The 25,112-nt window shown below is 51.3% G+C and overlaps 3 protein-coding genes across 6 annotated transcripts; 1 reads left to right on the plus strand and 2 right to left on the minus strand.

Annotated features, from left to right (window-relative positions):
* Positions 1 to 224: 224 nt before the first annotated feature.
* Positions 225 to 7,146, minus strand: LOC114783539 (zinc finger and BTB domain-containing protein 39-like). The gene is made up of 3 exons (XM_028969027.1): positions 6,931 to 7,146; positions 3,048 to 4,497; positions 225 to 1,866 (listed from the first exon to the last, which is right to left on the minus strand). The coding sequence occupies exons 2-3, from the start codon at positions 4,467 to 4,469 to the stop codon at positions 934 to 936; spliced, it is 2,355 nt and encodes a 784-aa protein (XP_028824860.1). The 5' UTR covers positions 4,470 to 4,497; positions 6,931 to 7,146; the 3' UTR covers positions 225 to 933.
* Positions 7,147 to 7,799: 653 nt separating this feature from the next.
* On the minus strand, positions 7,800 to 20,066 carry LOC114783538 (arf-GAP with GTPase, ANK repeat and PH domain-containing protein 1-like). Of its 4 annotated transcripts, none has more exons than XM_028969025.1 (19): positions 18,476 to 20,066; positions 13,447 to 13,505; positions 13,232 to 13,319; positions 13,054 to 13,139; positions 12,810 to 12,951; positions 12,587 to 12,721; positions 12,029 to 12,144; positions 11,817 to 11,948; positions 11,523 to 11,606; positions 11,309 to 11,413; positions 10,760 to 10,919; positions 10,543 to 10,659; positions 10,304 to 10,441; positions 9,964 to 10,023; positions 9,701 to 9,852; positions 9,501 to 9,591; positions 9,173 to 9,395; positions 8,499 to 8,766; positions 7,800 to 8,236 (listed from the first exon to the last, which is right to left on the minus strand). In XM_028969025.1, exons 1-19 carry the CDS (start codon positions 18,636 to 18,638, stop codon positions 8,027 to 8,029), a joined length of 2,529 nt encoding a protein of 842 aa, XP_028824858.1. In that variant the 5' UTR covers positions 18,639 to 20,066; the 3' UTR covers positions 7,800 to 8,026. The 4 variants fall into 4 exon arrangements, with proteins under 4 accessions (XP_028824858.1, XP_028824856.1, XP_028824859.1 ...); XM_028969023.1 differs by lacking the exon at positions 18,476 to 20,066 and adding an exon at positions 14,933 to 16,265; XM_028969026.1 differs by lacking the exon at positions 9,964 to 10,023.
* LOC114783540 (tetraspanin-31-like) lies at positions 19,462 to 22,848 on the plus strand. The gene is made up of 6 exons (XM_028969028.1): positions 19,462 to 19,740; positions 21,148 to 21,315; positions 21,471 to 21,551; positions 21,692 to 21,823; positions 22,251 to 22,361; positions 22,445 to 22,848. Exons 1-6 carry the CDS (start codon positions 19,678 to 19,680, stop codon positions 22,517 to 22,519), a joined length of 630 nt encoding a protein of 209 aa, XP_028824861.1. The 5' UTR covers positions 19,462 to 19,677; the 3' UTR covers positions 22,520 to 22,848.
* Positions 22,849 to 25,112: the final 2,264 nt, after the last annotated feature.

Raw genomic sequence — 25,112 nt, forward strand, 5'->3', positions numbered from 1 at the left:
CGCTGACGTGAGCACGGCACAGATGTGTGTTTAAAGCTTTCCGTTGTGCATTCGACACAACCATATTCCAACGCGGCACTTGTCCCGTCCACTACTTTACACTGGTAGGCAGTGTGGAAACCACGGTGATCCTCAACACGCGTTCTACTTGGTCCATTCATGGCTTAATACCGGACATACAATTCTATTTACTATTCCCACAGCGAAAACCAGGGGACACTTGATAAATAAAGACGTTTATTCTGCCGCACCATGACTATTCAGCATCAAAATGATTAGGAGCTCATTTGCAGGGGTGGAGTCCTCAGGCGGTCGGATCCGGAATTTGTCCCCTTATGACGTCATAAGGGGAAAGGTTACCTGGTTTTGCGGCCCTGCCCCTAAAACATTCCCTCCACCGACCGTCATGGCCTCCAAACAAGACCGAATATAAAATAAAAAAAAAAAAAACGTCATGTCAGGGGACCGTTAAAGGAGGAGGAGCTAAACTAATGGCTTTCGAAAAACATATTCAAAAGCAACATAGTTCAAAAATGTCACCTTTTTTTGTAATTTTGTTTAGTAGTTTTAATACATATAGTTCTATATTTGACTGACCGACATGTTTTTCATACGATGATGATAACTAAAAAAAAAAAAGAAGATATTTTAAAAATATAAATACGAGGAATTTAACAGACACTGTAGTCGCCTCCACCGTGTACATTTTACCGAGCAGATGAAGGCCAAATCATCATCGACGTCCCTCAAGAAACGAACCAGGTTTAAAACAAACAGGACCATAAAAATGTGAGTTCTTACCGACTCTCCATATCACGCTAACAGCACGCCACGGAACAGTATTCGCAGGGGCAATATTCTACATCTAATCTATACCTAAACGGCTGTGGTCCCCACGAGAAGAAAACCGAGGCACGAGAGGGAGGCGGAGCCTCAGGTGGCGTCCATGTTGGGCAGGGGCTCTTTGGAATGGTCGTTGTACATGAAGGTCTGCTCGATGTTGAAGTCCGGGGGCAGGTGGTCCTTGTGGAGCTCCATGTGCGAGGAGACCAGCTTCAGCGTGGAGAAGTAGAGGCCGCAGACGGTGCAGCGGTACATGAGCGCGCCGGCGTGCGTCTTCAGGTGGCAGATCATGGTGGAGCGGCCGCGGAAGTAGCGCAGGCACACCTTGCACTGGTAGGGCTTCTCGCCCGTGTGGATGCGCAGGTGGTAGGTGAACTCGCCGGAGTGGGCGAAGCGCTTGCCGCAGTAGCGGCAGCGGTACCACTTCTGCTTGGCGCCGCCGGCGCCCAGAGCTGGGCCCATGCCTGCTGGGAAGCCGCCGTTGGGGACAAGTCCCCCTTGGAAGCAGGACACCGGCCCCTGCAGCCCGAAGCCCACGCCGAGACCCAGGCCGCCGAGCTTGCTCAGGCCGCCCGCGGCGCCGGCCTCCAGAGGGGACGAGGACGAGCACGAGGACGAGTACTCCAGGGCCTGGTCCAGTTTGCGCTTCCTGCTCCCCTGCCAGCCCGGAGCCGCGCCCTGGGCCTCGCCTCCGGTGTGAGCGCTCAGGTGGTTCTGGAAGGCGGAGGCGGAGCTAAACGTCTGCGGGCACAGGAAGCAGCAAAACTCCTCCTCCAGGCCGTTCGTTCCTTCTTCGCCCGTCCTGCCCGGGGCGGCGGCCGCCTCGGCGTGCAGCGCCATGTGCCGGTCCAGCAGAGGGCGCTCCAGGAAGCCACAGGCGCACTGCGGGCAGGAGAAGGCCGCCAGGGAGAGGTGGGTCAAGGCGTGCCAGAGCAGGGCACAGAGCGAAGGCTGAGGCAGCTGGCACACGCCGCAGCGCAGCGACTGGGCGCACACGTGGGTCAGGAGATGCTCTCGAACGGCCTGAGAAGAAGAACCAGACGTACAGCAGCCGTTAAAATCGCTAAAATCAACGCAGAAAAATTTATTATATACATATAACATGACGAGTGCGCGGGTGGTAGTAGCCTAGCGGGTACCAGAAGACCCAGGTTCAAACCCCACTTACTACCATCGTGTCCCTGAGCAGGACACTTAACCCTGAGTGTCTCCAGGGGGGGATAAGGGCGTCTGGTAAATGCTGTAAATGAAATGTAAATGAGCGCCGGGCGTGGCGGCCTGATCGGAGTACAGCGCTGCTCCGCATAGGGGTTCGAAGCGATCGGCGTGTTTTTACTGCGCCGCGTTCGATTAACGGTTTAACGCCACACGCTGCTTAACTTTAGTCAGGATTTCAGCAGATGTTCACGGCCAGAAAGACGTCGCACGCCTGGTTCAGACGTATTTGAAAAAGCGACGGGACGCGTCAATAACCGAGGCAACAAAATCGAATGAAATCATGAGACCAGCGAAGGTTCACACCTCTACTCAGTCATGGGAACCGATTTATCCCCAATAAGATAGGGGGGCAGCGGTGGCCTAGCGTGTGTATAAAAAAAAAAAAAAAAAAAGTGAAGTGATTGTCACGTGATACACAGCAGCACAGCACACGGTGCACACAGTGAAATTTGTCCTCTGCATTTAACCATCACCCTGATTGAGCAGTGGGCGGCCATGACAGGCGCCCGGGGAGCAGTGTGTGGGGACGGTGCTTTGCTCAGTGGCACCTCAGTGGTACCTTGACAGATCGGGATTTGAACCGGCAACCTTCTGGTTACGGGGCCGCTTCCTTAACCGCTAGGCCACCACTGCCCCAGGGCGCCTGTAAGGAAGCGGCCCCGTAATCAGAAGGTTGCCGGTTCGAGTCCCGACCCGCCAAGGTGCCGCTGAGCAAAGCACCGTCCCCACACACTGCTCCCCGGGCGCCTGTCATGGCTGCCCGCTGCTCACTCAGGGTGATGGGTTAAATGCAGAGGACAAATTTCACTGTGTGCACCGTGTGCTGTGCTGCTGTGTCTCACAATGACGATCACTTCACTTTCATCGCAACAAAATCGAATGAACTCATGAGACCAGGAAGGTTCACACCTTCGACAGGGAGACGGTCGTTTTAGCGGCTGAAACGGCTGGTATTTCTGTTGGGTTGCCGGCGTGGCGCCGCTCACCTTGAAGTCCTTGCCGATGCTCTCACCGCAGACGGCGCACAGTAGTTCTCCTGCGGGCCCCCGGGCGGGGCCGGCGAGCTGGTGGGGCGGGGGGATGCTGTAGCGGGAGGCGGCCTGGCGCCGGTGGCGCACCAGCCTGCTCTGGCTGCAGAACTGCGTTTGGCACATGTCGCAGGAGAACAGCAGGATGCCCACGTGCGAGAGGGCGTGTGTGGCGCGGGCGCCGCGCTCGGGGAACGCCGCGCCGCACACCCGGCAGGTGCCGGCGTCCGTCAGGTGCGTCTCGGCGTGGGCCTGGATGACGCCGGCATCGGCGGGCAGCGTCTGGCCGCACACTTTGCACGCCGCGCCCGCGTCGCTGCCGTTCCCCACGCACACCAGGTCCTCGTCGTCCTCGTCCTCGATGTAGTGCTCGTCCTCGTCGCTCAGCTCTATGACCTCCTCGGCCAGCCTCCTCCACTGCTCCCCTCCCTCCGGGGGCTCCGCCCCCCGGAGACGGCCCTCCTCCTCCTCCTCCTCTTCGTCCTCGAACACGCCCCCCTCCACCGGGCCCATCTGCAGTCCGTCCAGAGGGTCGGCGCAGGACGAGGACGGGGCGCAGGCCTCGCCGCCCAGCTGCGGGGCCGAGGAGTCCGGGAAGGAGCTGGCGTCCGCGAGGCAGGAGGGCGACGCCCCGCTGACCTCCGCCTCCTCTCTGGCCACGCCCGCCTCCTCCTGCTCCGTCTTCAGCTGCAGGGCGAGGCCTGGACACGCCTCCAGCGCGGCTTGGGGACGGCGGCCGTCCGAGGACGGGCTGCATTGCTGCTGCTTGTTGGCGGCCGCCAGGGAACGCGCATCTTCAGCTTTGGGCGACAGCGAGACCGAGACGGAGGCTACCTGTCCTCGACACTGCCGGGACGTCCTGCCCTGGGAGACCGGCGAGGGCGCGGCCGGGGTGGGAGTGGCCGAGGGCGCGGCGGAGGACGAAAGCGAGGAGCACGAGGCGGCGGAGGACGAGCAGACCGAGGCCACCGCGGTGGCGGCCGCAGCGGCGTCGGGGTCCAGGTCTCCGTCGGAGCTCTGCAGGTCGGGGAACGTGGCGTGGCACGCCCGCACCAGCTCCCGCACCCCCAGCCTCTCCGCCAGCTCGTACAGCACCCCCACGTCGATCAGGTCCGCGAAGATCTCGCCCGTGTAGATGAAGGTGAGCACCTTCTCGAAGTTGGCCGGCGAGACGAAGTCCAGGGACAGTTTGCCGCCGGGCCCTCGGGACAGCATGCTGCGGAAGTGGGCGGCGGCGCAGGCGAGGACGGCGCGGTGCGCCGGGAAGGAGCGGCCGCCCACCTGGACCACCACGTCGCACAGCAGCCGGGACAGGCGGCAGCGGTTGAGCTCGGAGAGGAGGTGCGCCGCATGGCTGGGAGCCTGCAGCCGAATCCGCATCCCTGGAGATCAGTCTGAGAGGCGGATCCTGTTCAAGCAGAGCGCAAAAATATACAAATATGGACATTTCCCGCACTGCAACTTATAATTAACAACCACGCAAACCATGGGGGGTAGCGGCCTAGCGGGTAACACACTCGGTTCAAACCCCACTTACTACCATCGTGTCCCTGAGCAGGACACTTAACCCTGAGTGTCTCCGGGGGGGGACTGTCCCTGTAACTACTGACTGTGAACCAGAAGACCCAGGTTCAAATCCCACTTACTACCATCGTGTCCCTGAGCAGGACACTTAACCCTGAGTGTCTCCAGGGGGGGACTGTCCCTGTAACTACTGACTGTGAACCAGAAGACCCAGGTTCAAATCCCACTTACTACCATCGTGTCCCTGAGCAGGACACTTAACCCTGAGTGTCTCCAGGGGGGGACTGTCCCTGTAACTACTGACTGTGAACCAGAAGACCCAGGTTCAAATCCCACTTACTACCATCGTGTCCCTGAGCAGGACACTTAACCCTGAGTGTCTCCAGGGGGGGACTGTCCCTGTAACTACTGACTGTGAACCAGAAGACCCAGGTTCAAATCCCACTTACTACCATCGTGTCCCTGAGCAGGACACTTAACCCTGAGTGTCTCCAGGGGGGGACTGTCCCTGTAACTACTGACTGTGAACCAGAAGACCCAGGTTCAAATCCCACTTACTACCATCGTGTCCCTGAGCAGGACACTTAACCCTGAGTGTCTCCAGGGGGGGACTGTCCCTGTAACTACTGACTGTGAACCAGAAGACCCAGGTTCAAATCCCACTTACTACCATCGTGTCCCTGAGCAGGACACTTAACCCTGAGTGTCTCCAGGGGGGGACTGTCCCTGTAACTACTGATTGTAAGTCGCTATGGATAAGGGCGTCTGGTAAACGCCGTAAATGTAAATGCAAAAGTATCATAACTTAACATCTTAACGTCTTAAAAATATGCCTGCTTACCTTCGAACGACAATAAACAAATAGCGACTGAATAAATTAATAAAGTGGAAGTTCCAGCTATATACATGTTATATACTCCGGAACCTGGTGCCACGTGTAGCATTTGAACGATTACACAAAGTTACGTACTGACATAAAAGTGCACGTGTGCGACACCGACAGACTGGGCTACGTAAGGTGCAAACAGAGGCCGTGCACCAGTAACATTTAACAAAAAAACCTAGACAACAATGAGACAGACAGCGCTAAACTAGTGAAATGAATAATAGGCGTGCAAGGAAAAATAGTGCAAATGTTGCTGTGCAAAATGGAGCGGTGCGTTAGTAGATAATATTACTCATTTACAGCATTTACCAGACGCCCTTACCCAGAGCGACTTACAATCAGTAGTTACAGGGACAGTCCCCCAGGAACAATTTAGGGTTAAGTGTCCTGCTCAGGGACACGATGGTAGTAAGTGGGATTTGAACCCGGGTCTCCTGGTTCATAGGCGAGTGTGTTACCCACTAGGCTACTACCACCCTACTCAGTATGACAAAGGAAGTGTGTGTGTGTGTCAGACCAGAGTGGAAAGTTCCTGAGTGTTCAGGTGTCTGATGGCCCATGGAAAGAAGCTATTGCAATATCTCAAGTACTAGTCGGTTTTTCCCCAAAAGCCATTAACTCAACACACGCACCGAATACACAGTCGAACCCCCGACTACCTTCTTTGGGTCCTCCAGCGGTGCAACGTTAACGTTTATTTAGCGCCGAAATACTGTGCAATGCCTGCATATTGTACAATATCATTATTCTCACTGCCCTGCATGTTCATCATTACTGTGCAATAACGTGCAATCCCAACACACACACTGTATATAAAACTCAGCCATTTATTCTCAACACATGCATGTTCGTTTTGTAATTTCTGACACTTTATCGTATTGTTCTTGTATTCGTTTCTACATACATGTCTGCACTGATGGAGATGGTTTTAATCTCATTGTCCATACTTATAGGTATTATATTCTATTCTATTATTGCTTGAATGAAGCTTTGTTTTCAAAGAAAGAACAAGAGCACCGGCTAGCTCGGTTAGCAGTGGGCTTTATTCAACGCGAGCTTGTTAAATACTCCGGAATGGCTGTTGAAAACCTCTCTCCGCGGCCGTGGTACGGTTGTGTTGGCCGGCCTCCGGACGCATGACTCCGGGTTGTGAGGTTTTTTTTTTTATCAAAAGTTTGCGGCGTTAGCCGCGGCTAGCTTAGCACTCGGCTACAAAAGCCAAGAAACAAACAAAAAAAGGGGGATAATCGTCGAGGTTTCGGCAAGTTCGGTCACACGAGCATTTATCGCAGGCAAACTCAAAATTGCCTGTTTATTACAAAAAATAGCAGAGCAAAAAAAGAAGAAAAAAAAAACAGTTGAGCAGACAGCTGGCTGGATAGCATGTAGCATTAGCCGATTAGCATTAGCCGCGGCGACGCCGATATTTACCCATAGAAGAGCTCTCGTCCGCCGCCGCGTTTTCTCCCGTCCTCGCTCCGCGAACTCGCGGGAGAGCCGGAGGAAGCCGCTCTCCGCCGGCCAGCGTGGGGACGCGAAGCTCCGTCTCCTCGCCCGGCCGGGGTGGGGTGTCTGCGGGTCGCGCCCGGGCTGCAGGTGCCGCAGGTGGGTCAGGCGCACCCCACCTTTTCATCCACAGGCACTTCACAAAATAACATTTTCGTTTAAAAATACACACGTGTAACGTGTATTAAACGTGTTTTCAAGGCACACACCGATTTTTTTCTCTGCGAACAGAAAAGGCAGAATGGGATTTGATTGTGTCCAGAGCCCTAATTTAATATATCAGACATCAGATTCCCATTTGATTAACAAAGAATAATCTGTATTAATTATAATGGTCATGGCATTCCCTCCATGTGTCTGGAATGATCCATGGGCGCAATGCATTTAAGAAAAATACTAAAAGGTGACGCTTTTAAAAGTTGTCATTTTAACATGCACTATTACACTGGATAACTGTCAGTGGAGATAAATGAAGCACTGTCTGAAAAAATGCTGGAAACAAAAAAAAGAAAAAAGCAAAAAAAGGATACATTTTGCAATTTGGAAATTGCATGGTGTGTTTCTAAAAAAAATAAAGTCATGTGTAGATGTTGCGTAACGGACAACTTTTGACCACTGTGATAATAGCTCATTAGCTTGAATGACTGGTGGTTAAAGAACGTATCTTCATGAACATGAACATACTGTGTGCTGGTTGTCTGTTTTTCACGTGGAGCAAAACAAAAACCAGAAAAGCAACAAAAAAAAAAGTTTACAATATGTAAACATTTCTTATTTAAAACAAGGGCAGGGCGTTTGTCCATTCAAGCTTTTATTCATTTTTTGAGGAATTATTTTCATTATGATAGACCTAATGCATTTTTAAAGCCATTTTAAGTGGATCCTGATGCCTTCAGATAATAATTGTGTCTCCCTTACACACAGACAGAGGTACATATACACAAACACGGTTTTGTGCTTAGAACTGTTCTTTACTTGAGACATTTAAATACTGGAGGAGTTTATGTCCGTGCGTGAGGTTTCAGAAGTTGTCCCTTCGCCTGGAGCATGACGGCCCCAGGCTGGCCGTGCTGCTTTTACGTGAAAGGCTGGGTGTGGGCCTGGTCGGCGACAGCTCGTTCGGGCAGCCATGCTGCAGCAGGATGTCTGCACACTCCTTGCTGCCCGCGGCACGAGCCAAGGCCAGGGCGCTCCTGCCCTGCGGGTCCTTCGCTGTGACGTCGCTGCCGTACTGTGAAGGGAGACGACAGTGGTCGTGAGGCAGGAATGATGCGGGAGTAGTAAAAACGTGGGGATGTGGTGGCATAGCACCGAGCAAAGCACCGTCCCCACACACGGCTCCCCGGGTGCCTGTCATGGCTGCCCACCGCTCACCAAGCGTGATGGTTAAATACAGAGGACACATTTCACGGTGTGCACCGTGTTCTGTGCTGCAGTGTATCACAAGTGACAATCACTTTACTTTCACTGTTAAAACCAGAGCTTCCACGTACCCACACCAGCAGCTGGGTCATGACCACGTCTCCCAGCTGACAGGCAGCGTGCAGGGCCGTCCGCGGTGGCGCTCCGGCAGGCGGCCTGTTGACCTTTTCCTTGGTGCTGTGGGCGAGGAGCAGCATCAGCCGGGCCAGGTTGCGCTCCGTCACCGCCGAGAGCAGCCAGGCTGACATGTCAATCAGGCCGCCCTCGTCTTGGGGAGGGATGGGCGCTACGAACAGGCGCTGCTCGTATTTGGCCCGGATCCACGCCTCTCTCTCTTCTCTGGGATACAAGCATGCAGTCGGGAAGTGAACAGTAATGAATGGCTGATGTTTTATTCACATTGATGCTGATATGCTAAAAGCAACTGACATTCGCCACCCAGATGTATTTCAAAAGGAGAATAAAACGACGATGACGCAGCATTTTACACATTTCAAAACGTATCCTAAATACATTTATCAAAACAGAATACAAAGTGGTGGTCAAGTGGACTCGTAACTGGAGGGTTACTGCCACTGAGGTCCCGCCCCCACACACTGCTCCCCGGGCGCCTGTCATGGTGCCCACTGCTCACCAAGGGTGATGGTTAAATACAGAGGACACGTTTCACTGTGTGCACCGTGTGCTGCGCTGCTGCAGCGTCTCACAATGACATTTCGAGTGTATGATCAAGACAACCATTCACCTTGATGCATCGTGCGTGGGCTTCTGCCGTCCCTCAGTGCGGCTTTCCCACACACTGTTGGCCACGTGGTTCCCGATGGCGGTCAGAACCTGCGTGAGCTCCGGAGACAAGTCGTCCAGGTCCAGAGATCGCACACGAGACAGATGCGTTCCCAGATTCCGGTGGATTCCTGAGCATTCAATGCAAATCAGGGCTCCCAAGTTAAGGCTCGCCCACGTTGGATCTAGAAGAAAAAAAACTGCTGTCAAATAATAGCAAAAAAAGTACTATTATTATTATTATTTTTATTATTATTATTATGTGATGTTAAATGTAGGAGGATCTCTACTTGGTTCCCCGCAGTCCACACAGAGATGATTGCCCTTTGCATTCCGTATTGCTTGTAGGGCCACAGCCTCACTCTGACTGGTCCTTCGAGCCTAAAATTTCATTTTTTGGGGTTTATAAAAACACAGTATCAGATAAATCCTTTCACGACGAGTGCAGACAGACTATTAAACAATATTTGCAACATTTGCTTCGATGTACCTTATTTCTGTTGCTTTCACAACCTTGCAGCGAGGCAAGAATCTGACTCTCAATGCCCAACACCCAGGCGTCCCTCTCCTCCTGCGACTGGGCTTCAAAGTACCAGGTCTGGCCAGAGCTCGACACGATTATGAAATCTGCGTTGTCCTCATCTGTAAAACTCCGACAGGGTCATCCGTTACACATGCAGAACCCACACCAGGAGAAAAGATTATTAGCACATTTTTACTTGTCTGGTTTTATACAATTTTTTTTTTTTTTACCTGCCTTGTAAATATTTTTCAAGCTACCAAAGCTTTTTAATTTCCACATTTTGCGCTTGGCTGAGAAGGAAGAAGGAAAAGCCACAGCAGCAGAGAGGGAAAGAGGAGAAGTCGTTATGTGGAAAGTACAGATGTTCAGCGCAAAAAATTGAAAGCAAGAAGAATGGAAAGTTATAGACGGAATGAGCAACCAAAGCAAAAGGCAACAATCAAGTGAAAGCAAAAACTATATTAATTTTAAGGAAGTTTGTGTGTAAATTGCCAGCTATGCAGTTAGAGTGAATAGATATTCCATTTCAGCCTTAGATAATAAGCTGTAATATGGTATATTTCAGCATACCCTCAGCCTGCCCCATCGCTGCGTCGCCTTTTGGGTTGAAGCTCTTCTTCCTGCCAGGCTTCTTCCTGTTGGTGAGTGGGGAGGACGGGACGTTCTCTTTTCCCAGAGGAGAGCTGGTTGCACCTTCAGGGCTGAAGTCTGCCAGTGTTACACGGAAATATGTTCAAATGGTGCAGGTCCTCCAGAATCAAGGCAGTATGGAAATTTGACGGTTATTGCAGCGCGAAGAATGCACACACCCAGAGTCTGTGACTTGTTGGACACCGTTGACGGGCAGCGTTTTAGTCCCCCCATGGGAGAAAAGCCAGTTCCGGCTCCCTCGATTACTGACAGGCTGGCTGAGTTGGGGGAAGCAGCTAGGAAATGGGAAGATGTTGCTGTAATTATCATTGACTACGTTGTAAGAGACTTGGCCTCTCATGGCTGTGAAAGACAAGAACTTTGTGCATTATTTACCAGACATAGTCCCATCAGAAGCTGTTCCATCCTTTACTGATCCATTCAGGCCAAGCGTGGGGCCACCAGGGGTGACAGCGCGAGGTGGCCTTTTTCCTGGCACTTTCACGGTCACTCGCAGCAGATTGATCTCTTTTCCATGAACGTTTTGTGTGTAGTCCTAAAACCACATCATAGAACACCATACTATTGGTCTGGTATGGTACTGATATCTAAGGTGAAGTGTCATTGGTAGTTTTGCCGTATGTCATTTACATGACAATGAAAGACACTGCCAAGTATACTTGAGAAAGGTAGGGGACCATTAATTGATCCATGTGGGACACCATAAGCTAGAGGAGCAGTAGGGGATCTTTCCCAAGGTGTCTTTGTGTTGGTGTAGTGCTACACCCAAAAAAGAAAGAAATCTCTAAAACACACTTTAGAACACACTCTAGAAGGTCCTGAAAACCTGACAGAAATGGTTCACATAAATCAAAGTGTCATTTTCTGCAGCCGTGTCAATGTTCTAAAGGACACATCATTGCTCCAGATAATGACTGAACTCACAATTAGACTTGGATAATAGGACAATATGCCATTGCTGGCTAGTGTCACATATTTCTTCTTCCTGTCCTTGTTCAGGGAACTCCCGCTCCGTTTCCACAAAAAGCCCTGGCAAGGCGGGAGAACAAATATCCAGGTCACACATGAGCATGTGGTCCATCATCCAACTATATCCATCATTAATGAGAAAGGGGGGGGGTTCTTGCCACACACCAACCTGTTTGATGGGAGCTGAGCGGACCCCCGCGGCGTCACCTTTATTATCGACTGTCCGTTTCTCTGAGTCGCTGCCTCTGCGATTCTGATAAGGAACAGATGGAAACGGGGTCAAGAGCTGTGAGGGAAAGAAGGTGGTGATCAATCATAAAAGGAAATAAGAGAAATGTTGGAATAAGCCCGATTGGGACAGGAATGCTAATTGCATTTCTGTTTCTGGACCACAGCCCAATGCTTTTCGACATCTAGCCTAAAATCCAGAGTTTTCTGGTTTTTACACAACAGACTAGCTCACTGCAAAAAGGGACGTCCGTCGGCGGGGGAGGTTCCTTTGGGAGCCGCCCTCTCCCCGCAGCTCCTTGTGGCCAACCACGGGCGTGGAAGGCAAAGACGAGGAGAAGTCGTTGCTCTGACCTCCATTACTGGCCTGGAGGGTGGAGAGATTTGGAGCGGCTAGTTAGTCTTGCTTTTATGACCCCTGCAGACCCTGCTGGACTTGACCTGTACCTGGTAGGGTCCAGACGCTGTGGACGAGTCCCCAGAATGACAGGGCGAGTTCGGTAGGGATTTACAGGAGGCCGCGAGGGACGCTTGCTTTTTAGCCGTCGCTATTTTCTGGGCAGCTGAGGACCGAAAAGGAGGGGAAAAAAGTGAAATAAATATATGTGGTCAAGCCATAAACCATCCCTGGCCAAACTCCTGCGTCCTGCAGCCAACACAATTTCTAAATCATAATATCCATATAAAGTGGTGCTTGTTTCTGGCACTAAATGAACGCAGCAACAAGAACTCTTAGTCGCCTAGTGGGTAACACACTCGCCTATGAACCAGAAGACCCAGGTTCAAATCCCACTTACTACCATCGTGTCCCTGACTGTCCCCTGTAACTACTGATTGTAAGTCGCCCTGGATAAGGGCGTCTGGTAAATGCTGTAAATGTAAATGTAACTCTGACGTGTGCATTTCAGCACCTCTGACAGCCGCTTTCAACTGCATCTATAGAACTGCATCCAAAGCAAATGAAGTAATATTTAGTACAACGCTTTCATGCATTTCTAGTCGTACCTTCTGTAAAAACCCGGTCCACGTTCAGGCCATAGGTGGCGCAGGTCTCGTAATAAGCACAGCGCCGCACGTCCACACACAGCTGCCGCGCCCGTTTATCTTCGATCACGCGTGGATTTGTGTTGCTGATCTTATCTGAGAGGTGAGCAGAATCGATCTCAAGAATTCTGTGACTCTTCTGAATGCGCCACGTCACGTGACCACTGGGTGTCTTTGTGGTTACCTTGAGTGCCCACCACAATCAGAGGAATCTCAGCACCGCCACGATGGCTGCTGAGCTCCTTGTAGTTCTTGTAAACATCTTGGAAACTGCCCTCATTCTCCAGGCTGAACACAAAAACGACGGCATCCACCCAGTTACAGAACTGCAGGGATTCAGACAGGGAGGTGCGATCAGTAAATACATTCATTTGAACTGTGGTCGATTAGAAGTATGAAATTCATGCATGTGGTCCAGACATAAATACCTGAGCGTCTGGCTGGCCAGACTCATCTCTGATCAGAAAGAGGTGACTCTGTCCATCCACCAGCACCTCCTTCTTATACCTTCCCCCTGGGCATGAAAAACACGAGGAAAGGGAAGTGAGCAGGGGTGCAGGGAGCCTAGGCAGGATGAGACGCAGTTGGGGTGCCTAAGGACCGTACCCTCAGGGGACTCCAGTGGAAGGTAGCTGCCTGTCACATATCTGTACACCAGTGCGGACTTGCCACTGCGAAGACTTCCCAGCACCCCCTGGGCAGGCACAAAAGCCCAGAAGCTTTCACAGAAGCGTTTAAAATGGAAAAGGTCTCCAAAAACCAACCTAGGCTTCAGTATAAAATATGAAAGATTGTAGTTTTGAGGTTAGTGGTTCTCTCACCAAGCGCAGCTCCGGAATAGTGCGGTTTAGAGTCCATTCTTGACCATTTGCACAAGCCACTGTGGAAAGAGAGAGAGAGAATGTTGGATAACTTTATCGTTTTTTATCAATGTCAGAGGCGTCAAACGTGGGCAAAAATGTCCCAACATTGTGGTACAAAAGAGAGTTTGTGTTTTTTTGCAGCATCTGGTGGGGCGGTGCTGACAGAGGAGGTTCGAGGAGAGGAGAGGTGGCTCCATGGCATCTGTCGTGGCACCAGCCGTGCGATGCCAGAGATGGCACAGGCACAGCAGGCTGTCTCCCTCCCTCCCTCCGACCGCGTTGTCTGCACCAGTGCAGATGTGTCTCGGCGTGGTGCAGCTACGCTGCGGGAGGCCGCCATTACGCAGCCCGTGGCCGCCGGGCCCGATCTGTGCACATCAGACCTGCTCTTTACCGAAGAAAAAGGAGGGATGCTATTTTAGTCTAAATACCTTCACAAGCTGCCGAAGATAAGACATGTAGCCCATATTCATCATTTCCAATTTTCAACTTTCTAATGCTCTGTCCGTAAAAAGGATCTCTTTGTCTTGCGTGGAGACACTTCAGCACAGCATAGAACAATCAGAACGATGCAGCTGCCTGGGCTGCACTTGCTCCTAATTTCCCCTCATTAGCTCATATCAATGCTCTTCCCATCATCGCATTGGTGGATCCCCACCCAGTGTCACGTATCCTGTACAATCGCCATCCCTCCCGGCACGTTCCTGTTGCCATAACAACCCTTCCTCCAACCGCGGCTTTTGCTCCTGTCCACAGAGCATGCACACAAATACATTCTGAGCACATGTACCACAAGATGCAAGCATATGAAACACACACACACACACAAACAAAAGAATGAAAATATGTCACGAAATATGCTTTTTATATGCTATGTTTTTGTGCCCTTGTAGTTGCAATGTATTTTTTTCATTCTATTATAGTATACTACATTATTATATAATAGTTCTATATTTAATATTGCAAATAGAGAACAATAACTTCAGTCACTTAGTTATCTTTCCCCTGCAGGCTCATTTAAGGTCTGGTTAATTATTCACGTTCCCGTCATCGATGATATATTGTCCGGCACCTAGTGGATGTAGCAGTGGACGTTCTGGTAAACACCGTGTCACCCCTGCATATTGGAAATTCTCGAGGCGCCGGTGATGAGAAGTGTAACACCGATGGAAAACAGGCCAGAGCTGCTACTCTAGTGGCAGCGGGCGGGACGTCAAAGATGGGATTAGACAACCGGACGTAACTGCTGCTGCCTTAGACGTGGGTTTCACTGGATTATATCCCGTTAGAAGAGCGTCCCGGATTAGAAGCAGGATGGGTGGGAGTGTTCTCTTGATGCAATTGTAGATAATCTAGTTCTTGGGACCCCGCTCATGTAACGATAGCTACAGCGATCACGATCTACTGTTGGAAACCACGCGCGTGTACAAACACAAACTTGTACCTTCGTCCTCGCTGGAGTGTCTCTGCACAGACTTGTGTGGTGGGCCGGCTGGTGTGCTCCTCGTGAAAATGCCACTGATGAACTTGAGCATCTTGCGGTCGCGGCTGCGCTGGGTCTGGGTGGCTCGTGGGTGGTTGGGAGCAGAAGGGTCGTCCCTGGTCTGGAACAGCTCCTCGGACAGGCGGTGCAGGTCACTGTTGTCCAGCGTTCGGCTCTTTTTCCCCTTCCGCAGCGCCCTGGGGGCCAGAGTGTCCGGACCTGGCAGAGACACCGAGCCCGTCAACACTCTCCCCGCGGCGCCGGGCCTCCCGGGCACCATGCGATCTCCCTGCTCTCCGCCCTCGCCACCTGCCCCGCCCGGGCAGCTGCCAGATCCACTCTCAGCCCAGGAGGCTCGACAGGGCCCGGCTTTAGGTGGGCTGGTCCTACTGGTCTTGCGTTCCAGGCTCTTGGAAGATTTGTCACGCTGTTCTCGGTGACCTGAGACACTACCATGAACACTCAGCAGGGACAATGGACGCTGGCCAACATACTCCAGGGTGTTCTTCTTCTTCTCTTGGGCTTCCTGGCTGTGAACCTGATCTCCGCTGACTGTGGTGACATTTTTCTGGTCCCGGTCTTGTAAATGGCTGCTGCAAGTCAGCCGTCCCCTGTCTTGATGGGCAATGGAAGGGATCCTCTCCCCTTCTTTCAGCTTCATACATTTTCCTGCCCCCTGTTCCATTTCCTCTGCGACGCCCAATATCAGAGGAGGCTTTCCTTCATCCACTGGCGACCCAGGTCTCTTCTGCCCAACCTCGGCGGCCACGGCTTGAGCTGCTGGTCTGGGTTGCCCCACCTCATGTTCTCCCACCGCCTCCACCTTCACCAGGGTCAGAGAGATGAGGTAGGTGGTCCGAGGCTGCAGTTCTTCTCCTTGGCTCATGTCAGATGTTGGAGGACAGACGAGTAAAATCTGGAAATATCTTCAGCAATCTTGCCAGTCCATTATCCAGATTGGTCTACGACGTCCTTCCACTATCTCCATATTTTACAGCTGCAGTCTCGTGAAAACCAGCCGAGAAGAAAAGTCTCAAGTGGTGACAGCCGTCAGAAACGCAGAAACAAGCGGCGCAAATATGACCTCATCCATTCCAAGATGAAGTCACAACGGAGCAGGACTCCTGTGGAAGAAGCCACGCGGTCCCCGTGAGATTCCCGCTCGGCGTCAGCAGGGCCGGCCCCCGGCGAAAATGCGGAGCCTCCTGCGGGTCGCCGCCGCCGCCGCCGCGCCTCGCCTCTCCTGCATCCCTCCCTCCTGCTCGCTCTCTCGCTGGTGCTCTGCCGCCGTCACCAGACACACCGCTCCCCGCCGCCGCCGCCGCCCCTCCTTCCCTCTCACACGTGTGCGCTGGGAAAAAGGCGGGGACGAGCCCCCCCAAACACCTCAACAGGCCATTGAAGGATTCATAGAAACCCCCCCCCCCCCCTTTATCTTTAACAGCATCGTCACCGGACCGATTGCTTCACTCACGCACCGCAGCCGCCCCACACTGAGGTCTTAAATCATTTCACTCTGAGCGGGAACTGGCGTAGGAAGATGATTTTTCCATCTTGTCTCCTCGCGTGGGTTCCGGTGCGTCTCTCCCAGCCTGGTGGTTGTGGCACCTGCTCTCCACCCGAGGGAACAATGGCTGGTTTATTGCCCCGGCGCCTCGGCTCCTGCGCTAGTTAAACATTCGAAAGCGCGGACGTACGCGCGTGAAGATTAATGGAAGACCTCCGAGCGAATTTCACTGCAAGCCTGCTTGCTTTTTTTTTTTTCGAATTGTGGAGAATTTCAGCCCGTTGTCTTCGGGGGGAAAAAAGGAAATGACTCCTAACCCCATGACCCCCAGGCAGGTCTGTGCGGACATCTGGTGGAGGGTAATTGATATGCTAATAATAGCTCGCCAGAAGGGGGAGGGGGGGCTTCTGTCCAATCGAGGAGGTTGTTGTGGCTCGCAGCGGAGTGATTGAGGGGACAGAGATCAATGAGGCCGAATTTCGAGTCCCAGTCCTGTTAACTCATCAACAGTCGTCCCGATATTGTAACACCGTAGACTACAGCGTCATCACGCTGTAGTCTACACACACACACACACACACACAATCAGTGCTTCCTGCACTGTTCCACACCCTCTTCTGACTCAAACACACAGAAACTTCAATGGAATAGATTTGTGCAACAATGACACAATAAGGTATTTTACATATTTTCTTCATATTTCTTTGATCAAGGAGACAGTCCACCACAACAACAACAACAAATTTATTTCTTATATAGCCCAAAATCACATACAGTACGTCTCAATGGGCTTTGACAGGCCCTACAGTTGACGCCCCCCACACTTGACCCTTCTGCACACAAGGAAAAACTCCACACAAAAAACTCTAGGAGAGAGAAAAAAGAAATGAAGAAACGTTGGGAAGGAGTGATAGAGAGAGGGACCCCCTTCCCGGGTAGAGTGAGCCTGCAAATGGTGTCAGTGCAGGGTTGGTGATGGTTTGTACCACCAATCTTAAATGTGTGTACTTCACAATCCTGAGCATGGATTGGACCTTCTTCATATCCAGTGAGCTATCCAGTGACCTCCATAAAAATACAGTGTAAATTTCCCACTTGTGGGACTAATAAAGGTTTATCTTATCTTATCTTAGGGTGGTAGTGGCCTAGCGGGTAACACACTCGCCTGTGAACCAGAAGACCCAGGTTCAAACCCCACTTACTACCATTGTGTCCCTGAGCAGGACACTTAACCCTGAGTGTCTCCAGGGGGGGACTGTCCCTGTAACTACTGATTGTAAGTCTCTCTGGATAAGGACGTCTGGTAAATGCTGTAAAATGTATAATCAGCACCCTTTTTGCCCCATTACTTTTCAGTAATAGTTTTTATTTGAATGAATTATTATTAATATCTGATGTTAGACTGAATGTTCTGAGACTTTAAACGTATAACATGATACAATTTGTGATTTTCATTTCTACTTTGTGTAAATGACATAATATAGATACAAACTCTGCCGGCAGGTGGTGGCAGACTGACAGGAAGTGGCTTTTTGGGTCAGCCGCCGAGCGTCACACAGGAAGTACAACAACACGACATGTTCAAGGCTTCATCGTTATAGCCTCTGTCTGCCGTGCCAAGTTGAATTGTAATAAATGGCCATCGGGAACTGAAATAAATGGCCATCGGGAACTCCGAAGCGGAGCTGAGCTGAGGCAGGAGCTCTGAGGCCTGTTCTAGGGAAACCCACGCATCGGAGACAGGAAGTCTCGTGGTGTCTTTAACCTCGTCCCACCTGCTGTTTCTCAGAGACCATCTTGAACCACCTACCTCACACACAGCCCAGACTTCAGCATCTTCACCACCATGGTGTCTATTGCAATGAGCTCCAAAATACAACGATGACGGACACATTTACCAGCAAAACGTGTTTAAACATCCAACATAGGATCTTCTGCTGGAGAAACGCCCGCAGACGGACAATATGGCAATAATATTCAGGCTCGGCGTGGCTCACCTTGGATGCTGTGCAGGTAGAGCTTCAGCCCGGTCCTCAGCTGCGGATCCCCAACCCTCTCCAGCAGTTTCAGGAGCCGGTTGACGTTGTTCTGGACGCTCTCGTGGCGCCTCACTTCTGCCCTAATGGCACTCGAGTGGGCCACCTTAGTGGTGCTATTCATCCTGCTCCCCGCACAAGTCGCACGAATCACACCTGATGACCATTCGTCCCCTCCGCCTCCCCCTCCATGCTAGGAAACAGAAGGTGGCGCGCAGGACGGCAAAAGTGCACTTGCTGCGCTTGTGTCAATTTCCTCTCTCTGCTTTTGAATTTGCTTCCTGGTTTGACACGGTTTCTGAATGCTTGACATTGTCACAAACAGGATCTTGTGGTTAAATTGACTCCAACGGCTGAAAATGGGTCAGTCGACTTGCCACTCTGCCTATAGGGACTGCAAGACACTTCTTGCACTCAGCAATCGCAGAAGGGTGATATTTTTTAGCGGGGGTCTCATTTCAGGCTTTTACAAGCCCGTTTTACTTTCAGATGTTATAAGGCGCTCTGGATGAGGGCGGTAGTGGCCTAGTGGGTAACACACTCGCCTATGGACCAGAAGACCCAGGTTCGAACTCCACTTACTACCATCGTGTCCCTGAGCAGGACACTTAACCCTGAGTGTCTCCAGGGGGGGACTGTCCCTATCACTACTGATTGTAAGTCGCTCTGGATAAGGGCGTCTGGTAAATGCCGAACATGTAAATGGGTTTTTTTTTCGTTCTGGGAGTTCAGTGAAACTGACGAGTCTTTGCATGTGTCTCTGGGCACCATTTTACACGCTTCTCGGTGCAGCTTGTCGCCACGGCGGCCCCTGCTGGTCAACACTCTCGTTTACAACGCGTCCTGTTCCACGTTAAGAGCACCATAGTGAACAGTTCGTACTTCCTGCCTTGCATTCAGCATCATCATCATCATCATCATCATCACTGTCCCCTTCTGTACGCTGCACCTCAGTTGTCACCAGACATCATTAGTGGGTCGCGGGTCGGCAGCGGGGTTCACATGCCGAGGGACGAGGCGTCGTCACGTGACTCCGGCCGGTGACGTAAAGGCCTCTCCCGGGTGACGTCAGCGCGTCGCTGTTATTCGCAAAAACGGCGAGCGGCCGCCACACGCAGCGACACCGACAAACGACGGGCCCGTCGGGTCACCGGAACGCGAAGATGGTTTGCGGCGGCTTCACCTGCTCGAAAAACGCACTGTGTTCGCTCAACGTGGTGTACATGGTGAGGAGCGGACCGCCACGCCACCCCACGCCGGCCGCGGCATTATTATCCTCCCTCGTACGCGTGTTTCTGTCGCGGCGGTTTCTGGCGAGAAATAAAGTATGTTGGCGGAGTGATATGAATATTAAATATCACGACCGGTAAGAATGGCCGATCGTTATCCTCCGCTCGGCCACGGTAGCTGGCTAGGCTAACAGGCTAACATTCGGTGAGCGAAGTTCTGCGATTTATCTGCAGTTTAGTGTATTTTTTTTTACGTGACTAATTGTCCCTGCTTTCGCCCGAACGTGAAATATCGGCGGAGGGTTTTTTTTGTTTTATTTTATTTTATTTTTAACCGTCCTCCGACAGAATGTGCCGCCCGGCTCCAGCGCTGTCCGGTCGGCCGATGAAGCGACCTGCAGCCGGGCAGCACATTCTGTCGGAGGACGGTTAAAAATAAAATAAAAAACCCACCTCAGCACGTCCGGTCACGAAGAGGGAACTTCCATCGAGCTGCGGTCCACATATAGATGGAAATCGAGAGAGTTGTGTGGGGGGGGGAATAGCTGCATGTGAGCAGGATTTGACGGGGAGGTAGAAAATGGTGGCACACCGAGCTGCTGGCTGAACGACGCAGGATTTCTATATATTTTTCTTTTATTTTTTTTATCATCATTATTATTATTAGCTTACTGCCATTTAATACCTCACCTGGAACTAGGTGTGGTCGGTCTCTTCCTCCTTCGTTGTTTACTGCTGACATGCTGCTCTGCGCTGGAGATAAATAACCAGGTCGTCCACTAGTCATGGATGGAACAGATGAAACGTTCACGTTGTGGCCCAGAATGTTGCTCTGAACAGGCCGTGAGGACGAAGAGGTTTATAAATCTCGTTGTCGTTATGATGCGGTGAAGGTTGGTTGAGGGTTCGAGTCCCGAACCGCCAAGATGCCGCCAAGGTGCCACTGAGCAAAGCACCGTCCGCACCTGCTGCTCCCCGGGCACCTGTCATGGCTGCCCACTGCTCACTCAGGGCGCTGGTTAAATACAGAGGACTCGTTTCACTGCATGCACCGTGTGCTGTGCTGCTGTGTATCACAATGACAATCACTTCTCTTTAACCAACACCCTTGGTGACCAGTGGGCACCATGTGGGAACGGTACCTTCATCAAGGGGACCTCGGTGGCACCCTGGCGGTTCGGGACTCGAACCCGCAACCTTCCAATTCCTTCCCCGCTAGGCCACCACTTGCTTGGATATTCCTGCTCATGTAGTTCACGGCTGCTTCCGTGAGACGGTTCGTGATTGGTGGAAATTACGTTTAATAGGAAGCCGCTCGTAGTTCTCAGTTCAGGACCAAGGTGCTTCAGAACGTGCCAGATGATTGTTTGAGCTGCTGTTTTTTTTTTTTCTCTCCTGTGTCAGCTGGTAGGGCTCCTGCTGGTGGGCGTGGCAGCGTGGGGGAAGGGCTTTGGCATCGTGTCCAGCATCCACATCATCGGTGGCGTGATCGCAGTGGGCGTCTTCCTCCTGCTTATCGCCATCGTCGGGCTCATTGGTGCCATCCATCACCACCAAGTCATGCTTTTCTTCGTATCCACCATCTGTTTCTCTTTTTCTTTTCTTTCTTTTCTTTTTGTAGGCTGAATTAGGGCTTAAAATGTTTTTTTTTTTTTTTTTTTTTTTTTTTTTTTTTCTTAAACCACAATTCCTGTGTGTTGATTGTCCCTTAACCCCTTTCTCCGCAGTACATGGTCATTTTGTTCATAGTCTTCCTCTTCCAGTTTGGAGTCTCCTGCTCCTGCTTGGCCATGAACGAGAATCAGCAGGTGGGGTCTTTCATGGCTTCGTATGAATTTGTCTGTCAGCCTAAGCTACAAGTGATTTGTCCCACCTGTCTTTGGGGTCTTTCGGAGGTCTTCTGTTGGGGACCTGTGTGATTTTTGGATGTGTGTCTGAACTGTCGCAGCTGAAGCTGCTGAACTCCACCTGGGAGTTAATGGCCAACTCCACCCGAGACCTGGAGAGCAAGCTCGACTGCTGCGGCCTCCTCAAGACGCCCCAAGCTCAGTACGAGAAGGACTGGGCGGCCTGTCCTGCGGTACGACCGCTCGTCTATTCAACACTCAAATGTTTGTTTTTCTTGCAGAAGACCAGAACTTCATTTAGCATGGAGGCAGGTTCCCTTCACAGGAACATAGATTGAAGTTCCATATCAGAGGAGACCTTTAGCCCTTTTTGAACACTCATGAACCTTCATAGGAATCAGCACCCTGAAGATCAGTAAGGGACGACCTTATCAGTTCTCTACGTATCAATTTTCTCTTCAAGTAACATCTCACACACACAGAACAGAGATCTGATGAAGGTCCCAATATACCTCTTATTTGGTTTTATACAGACTGAAGATTATTTTGAATATATAATGAGTTACGACATTCTTCTGTGTGAAACGTGGCCGCATGTTGAGTTTTAAAATGAGCCCCGCCCTCTCGTTTCTGCCCCGTTCTCTGGGTGCTGTGCCGCAGGAGTGCAAACCGAAAGGCAGCTGTAGCACCTGTGGGACCCTGATGCTGCAGCACGCTTCCGAAGCGCTCCGGATCCTGGGAGGAGTTGGACTTTTCTTTAGTTTTACCGAGGTTGGTCTGTCTGTCTGTTGGACTCGTTTCTTTAGAAACGTTGAACCGAATAAGTGAACTGTTTATTTCTCTCCCCCCTTCAGATTCTAGGCGTCTGGCTGGCCATGCGCTACAGGAACCAGAAGGACCCGGCAGCGAACCCCAGCGCTTTCTTATAGTCCCCGTTCGCCCTGCTCCCATCGCCCGCTCCCCCAGCTGAATAACGTGCACCGCAGCAGACTCGGATCCAGCCTGAATTTCCGCCAGCCGGTCGCTCTGGAGAATCTCGCAGGACTGAACGCGCCCGAGCGTCTCGCAGCGTCCTCGCCCGTCACACTTCCCCTTCACGCCGTTAGTCGTGCTCGATTCGGTCACACGCCGAGACCTCATGTATGATGGGATGGCAGGATGGTTCGGGCTCCACCTTCCTCGCGCGGGGCGTCCTTGACTTGAGTGAATTCCGCCGGGCTGCGCGTGGCCGCTGGCTCTCATTAATAACAAAAAAAAATTATTTTAAACCAACAAACATGCCTGTTACTGATGCATCTTCTAACACGAGTCCTCCGGCGAGGTGCGTGTAGTAAGTGTGTGTTCGTGTGCGTAGAGCTTCCCGGTAAACGCGCAGGAGGGGGCGCCGCCATCGGCTGAGCCATGTACTTCTTCATTTGCCAACGGACTGCAGTCCTCGCGCCGCACGAAGAGGGCGAGACGCCCGCGCACTTTCAGTTTCTTTCTGCTTTCTGCCGTCTTTTCTTTAAATGAGGAGTTGGGCCGCTTTCTAGATGAGCGTTATTACGCCCCACCGATGGCAGGTTTGTGGTTCTTTGGGTGCATTTCAACGGACCGAGAAGTAAAATGAGCCCCTTTTCCTGTGTGTTTTATTCACTGCTCCCCGTAAGACGGAAGGATGAAAGAAGGTTGGAACTTCTTGCTTAAAAGGGGGTTGAGGAACATGCACTCACATTAATATATAAGTGTTAACGGCCAACCTGTTCCTCTACCATTTCCCCCCCCGTGCTGCCTTTAACACACACACACACACACACACACACACACTGTCCTTCTGATCCTTTCAACCACAAACCAGTGTTCCAGTCGAACTTTAGGAATAACCAGTAGTACCAAGTGGGCTTTTGTATATTTATGTCATGTACATGCACTGTTACGGTTGCCATCTTTCTTTTTTTGCCAATGTGTCGTGTTTGCTTGATGTGTGACTCCTCCTTAAAATATGTGTAATATTTGTTCATAGGGACTCCTTTTTATTGCTTTTTTTTTCTTCAGGGTACCGTCTGATCTGATGCATTTTTTCCCCCCTCGGACCTTAAAAGTACTCTGTTTCTAATACATTTGTGTGATGTGTTTTTAGACTAATTTATGAGAGATTTGTACGCCAGCCTTTAACTTGACGTGTGCTGCTCCCTCAACACCTGCTTGTGTTTTTTTTTGAGAAACGATATTTCTTTAATTTGGAAACCCGGTGATGAAAGAAAGCGATGCTGCTGATTTGTACTGGTTATCTTATGCTCGTTTTTGTTTCTGGAAAACCGAAATGATTGGACAATAAAGTTGGATGTTAAACCGAAATGTTGGTTAGTTTTCTTAATATCGCCATTTAAAGTAATGACAGTCTGACTTCTTTTCTGTAGAAGGATAACTTGACGTGAAAATGTGACTTTGTGAGATGATTTAACGCTAATACGAGTTCCCCGAGTCTGTCTGTGGTCCCGCGGTGGTCATTCTGCTTCACCGTTCAGAGGGAAGGGGTGGCCTAGCGGTTAAGGAAGCGGCCCCGTAATCAGAAGGTCCCGATCCGCCAAGATGCCACTGAGCAAAGCACCGTCCCCACACACTGCTCCCCAGGCGCCTGTCATGGTGCCCACCGCTCACTCAGGGTGATGGGTTAAATGCAGATGACACCGTGTGCTGTGCTGCTGTGCATCACAATGACATTCACTTTGCTTGAGAGCGGCAGCTCAGTCGGGTCTGGAATTTGTCGTCATGAGGGGATTTATGTTTTTCTGGAAAAACGTCGACGCTACTTCCTTTCTGCGCCAAACATTGTGATTGGTGAGTGGCGTCGATGACGTCATTTCCCCCTCTCCTCCTCATTAGCATTTAAAGCTACAGCGTCCTGCCAAATCTCGCTGTGGGACCGTAATTCTGCTCCAAGGCTGAATTTGGGGAAAGTTAAAATAGTAATGGCATAACCTACATTAGATATCAGAGCTGTGAATGAGTTGCTCCAAAGGCTGAAATGGAGGGAAGAAAACACTGGAACCAAGGTAGATATTCTCTTGGATGGTTAGAGACTGCTTGTTATAATAAATACACTTTCGTTTGCATAATTAAGTGTTCCTGAAGCACTAAGGGATGCCAAATGGCCAAGAGCTGTTACATAAAAAGTCCATGCCAGGCTGTGTGGTGGTTTTCCTGAGGAAGTTTGGAAATGCTGGACTCGGGATGGATCACATGGCTGGAGAGGAGGTCGTGGTCATATCTCTCCTCATATCCACAAGGTCCGACGTGATGCGACGCCATGCACAACGCTGAGCTGTGGTGCAGTGCATGCTGGGAGGATGTAATGGATCCCTTGTCTCCGCCTGTTAAATATGCAGGCGGTGTCGCCGGGCTCTGTTGCTACCTGAATATGCTCTCGTTGGCTGTGTTGCCTGAAAGACGCTGAGCGAGGCCCGGGACGGGCCTGAGACACGTCCACGTGGACATAAATAATGGAACAGGCCGCGATTTGAAGTCGAACCCTGGGTGTAA

The sequence above is a fragment of the Denticeps clupeoides genome, unplaced genomic scaffold (assembly GCF_900700375.1).
Source record: "Denticeps clupeoides unplaced genomic scaffold, fDenClu1.1, whole genome shotgun sequence".
Classification (NCBI taxonomy): Eukaryota; Metazoa; Chordata; class Actinopteri; order Clupeiformes; family Denticipitidae; genus Denticeps; species Denticeps clupeoides.

Coding starts and splice junctions, on each gene's coding strand:
- LOC114783539 (XM_028969027.1), bottom strand. CDS start 4,469: ATGCGGATTCGGCTGCAGGCTCCCAGCCATGCGGCGCACCTCCTCTCC. Junction 1,867..3,047: donor GCATCGGCAAGGACTTCAAG/GTGAGCGGCGCC, acceptor TCTTCTTCTCAG/GCCGTTCGAGAGCATCTCCT.
- LOC114783538 (XM_028969023.1), bottom strand. CDS start 15,857: ATGAGCCAAGGAGAAGAACTGCAGCCTCGGACCACCTACCTCATCTCT. Junction 11,949..12,028: donor CAGCGTCTGGACCCTACCAG/GTACAGGTCAAG, acceptor TCCACCCTCCAG/GCCAGTAATGGAGGTCAGAG. Junction 8,237..8,498: donor TGACCCAGCTGCTGGTGTGG/GTACGTGGAAGC, acceptor CTCCCTTCACAG/TACGGCAGCGACGTCACAGC.
- LOC114783540 (XM_028969028.1), top strand. CDS start 19,678: ATGGTTTGCGGCGGCTTCACCTGCTCGAAAAACGCACTGTGTTCGCTC. Junction 19,741..21,147: donor CGCTCAACGTGGTGTACATG/GTGAGGAGCGGA, acceptor CTCCTGTGTCAG/CTGGTAGGGCTCCTGCTGGT. Junction 21,824..22,250: donor ACTGGGCGGCCTGTCCTGCG/GTACGACCGCTC, acceptor GCTGTGCCGCAG/GAGTGCAAACCGAAAGGCAG.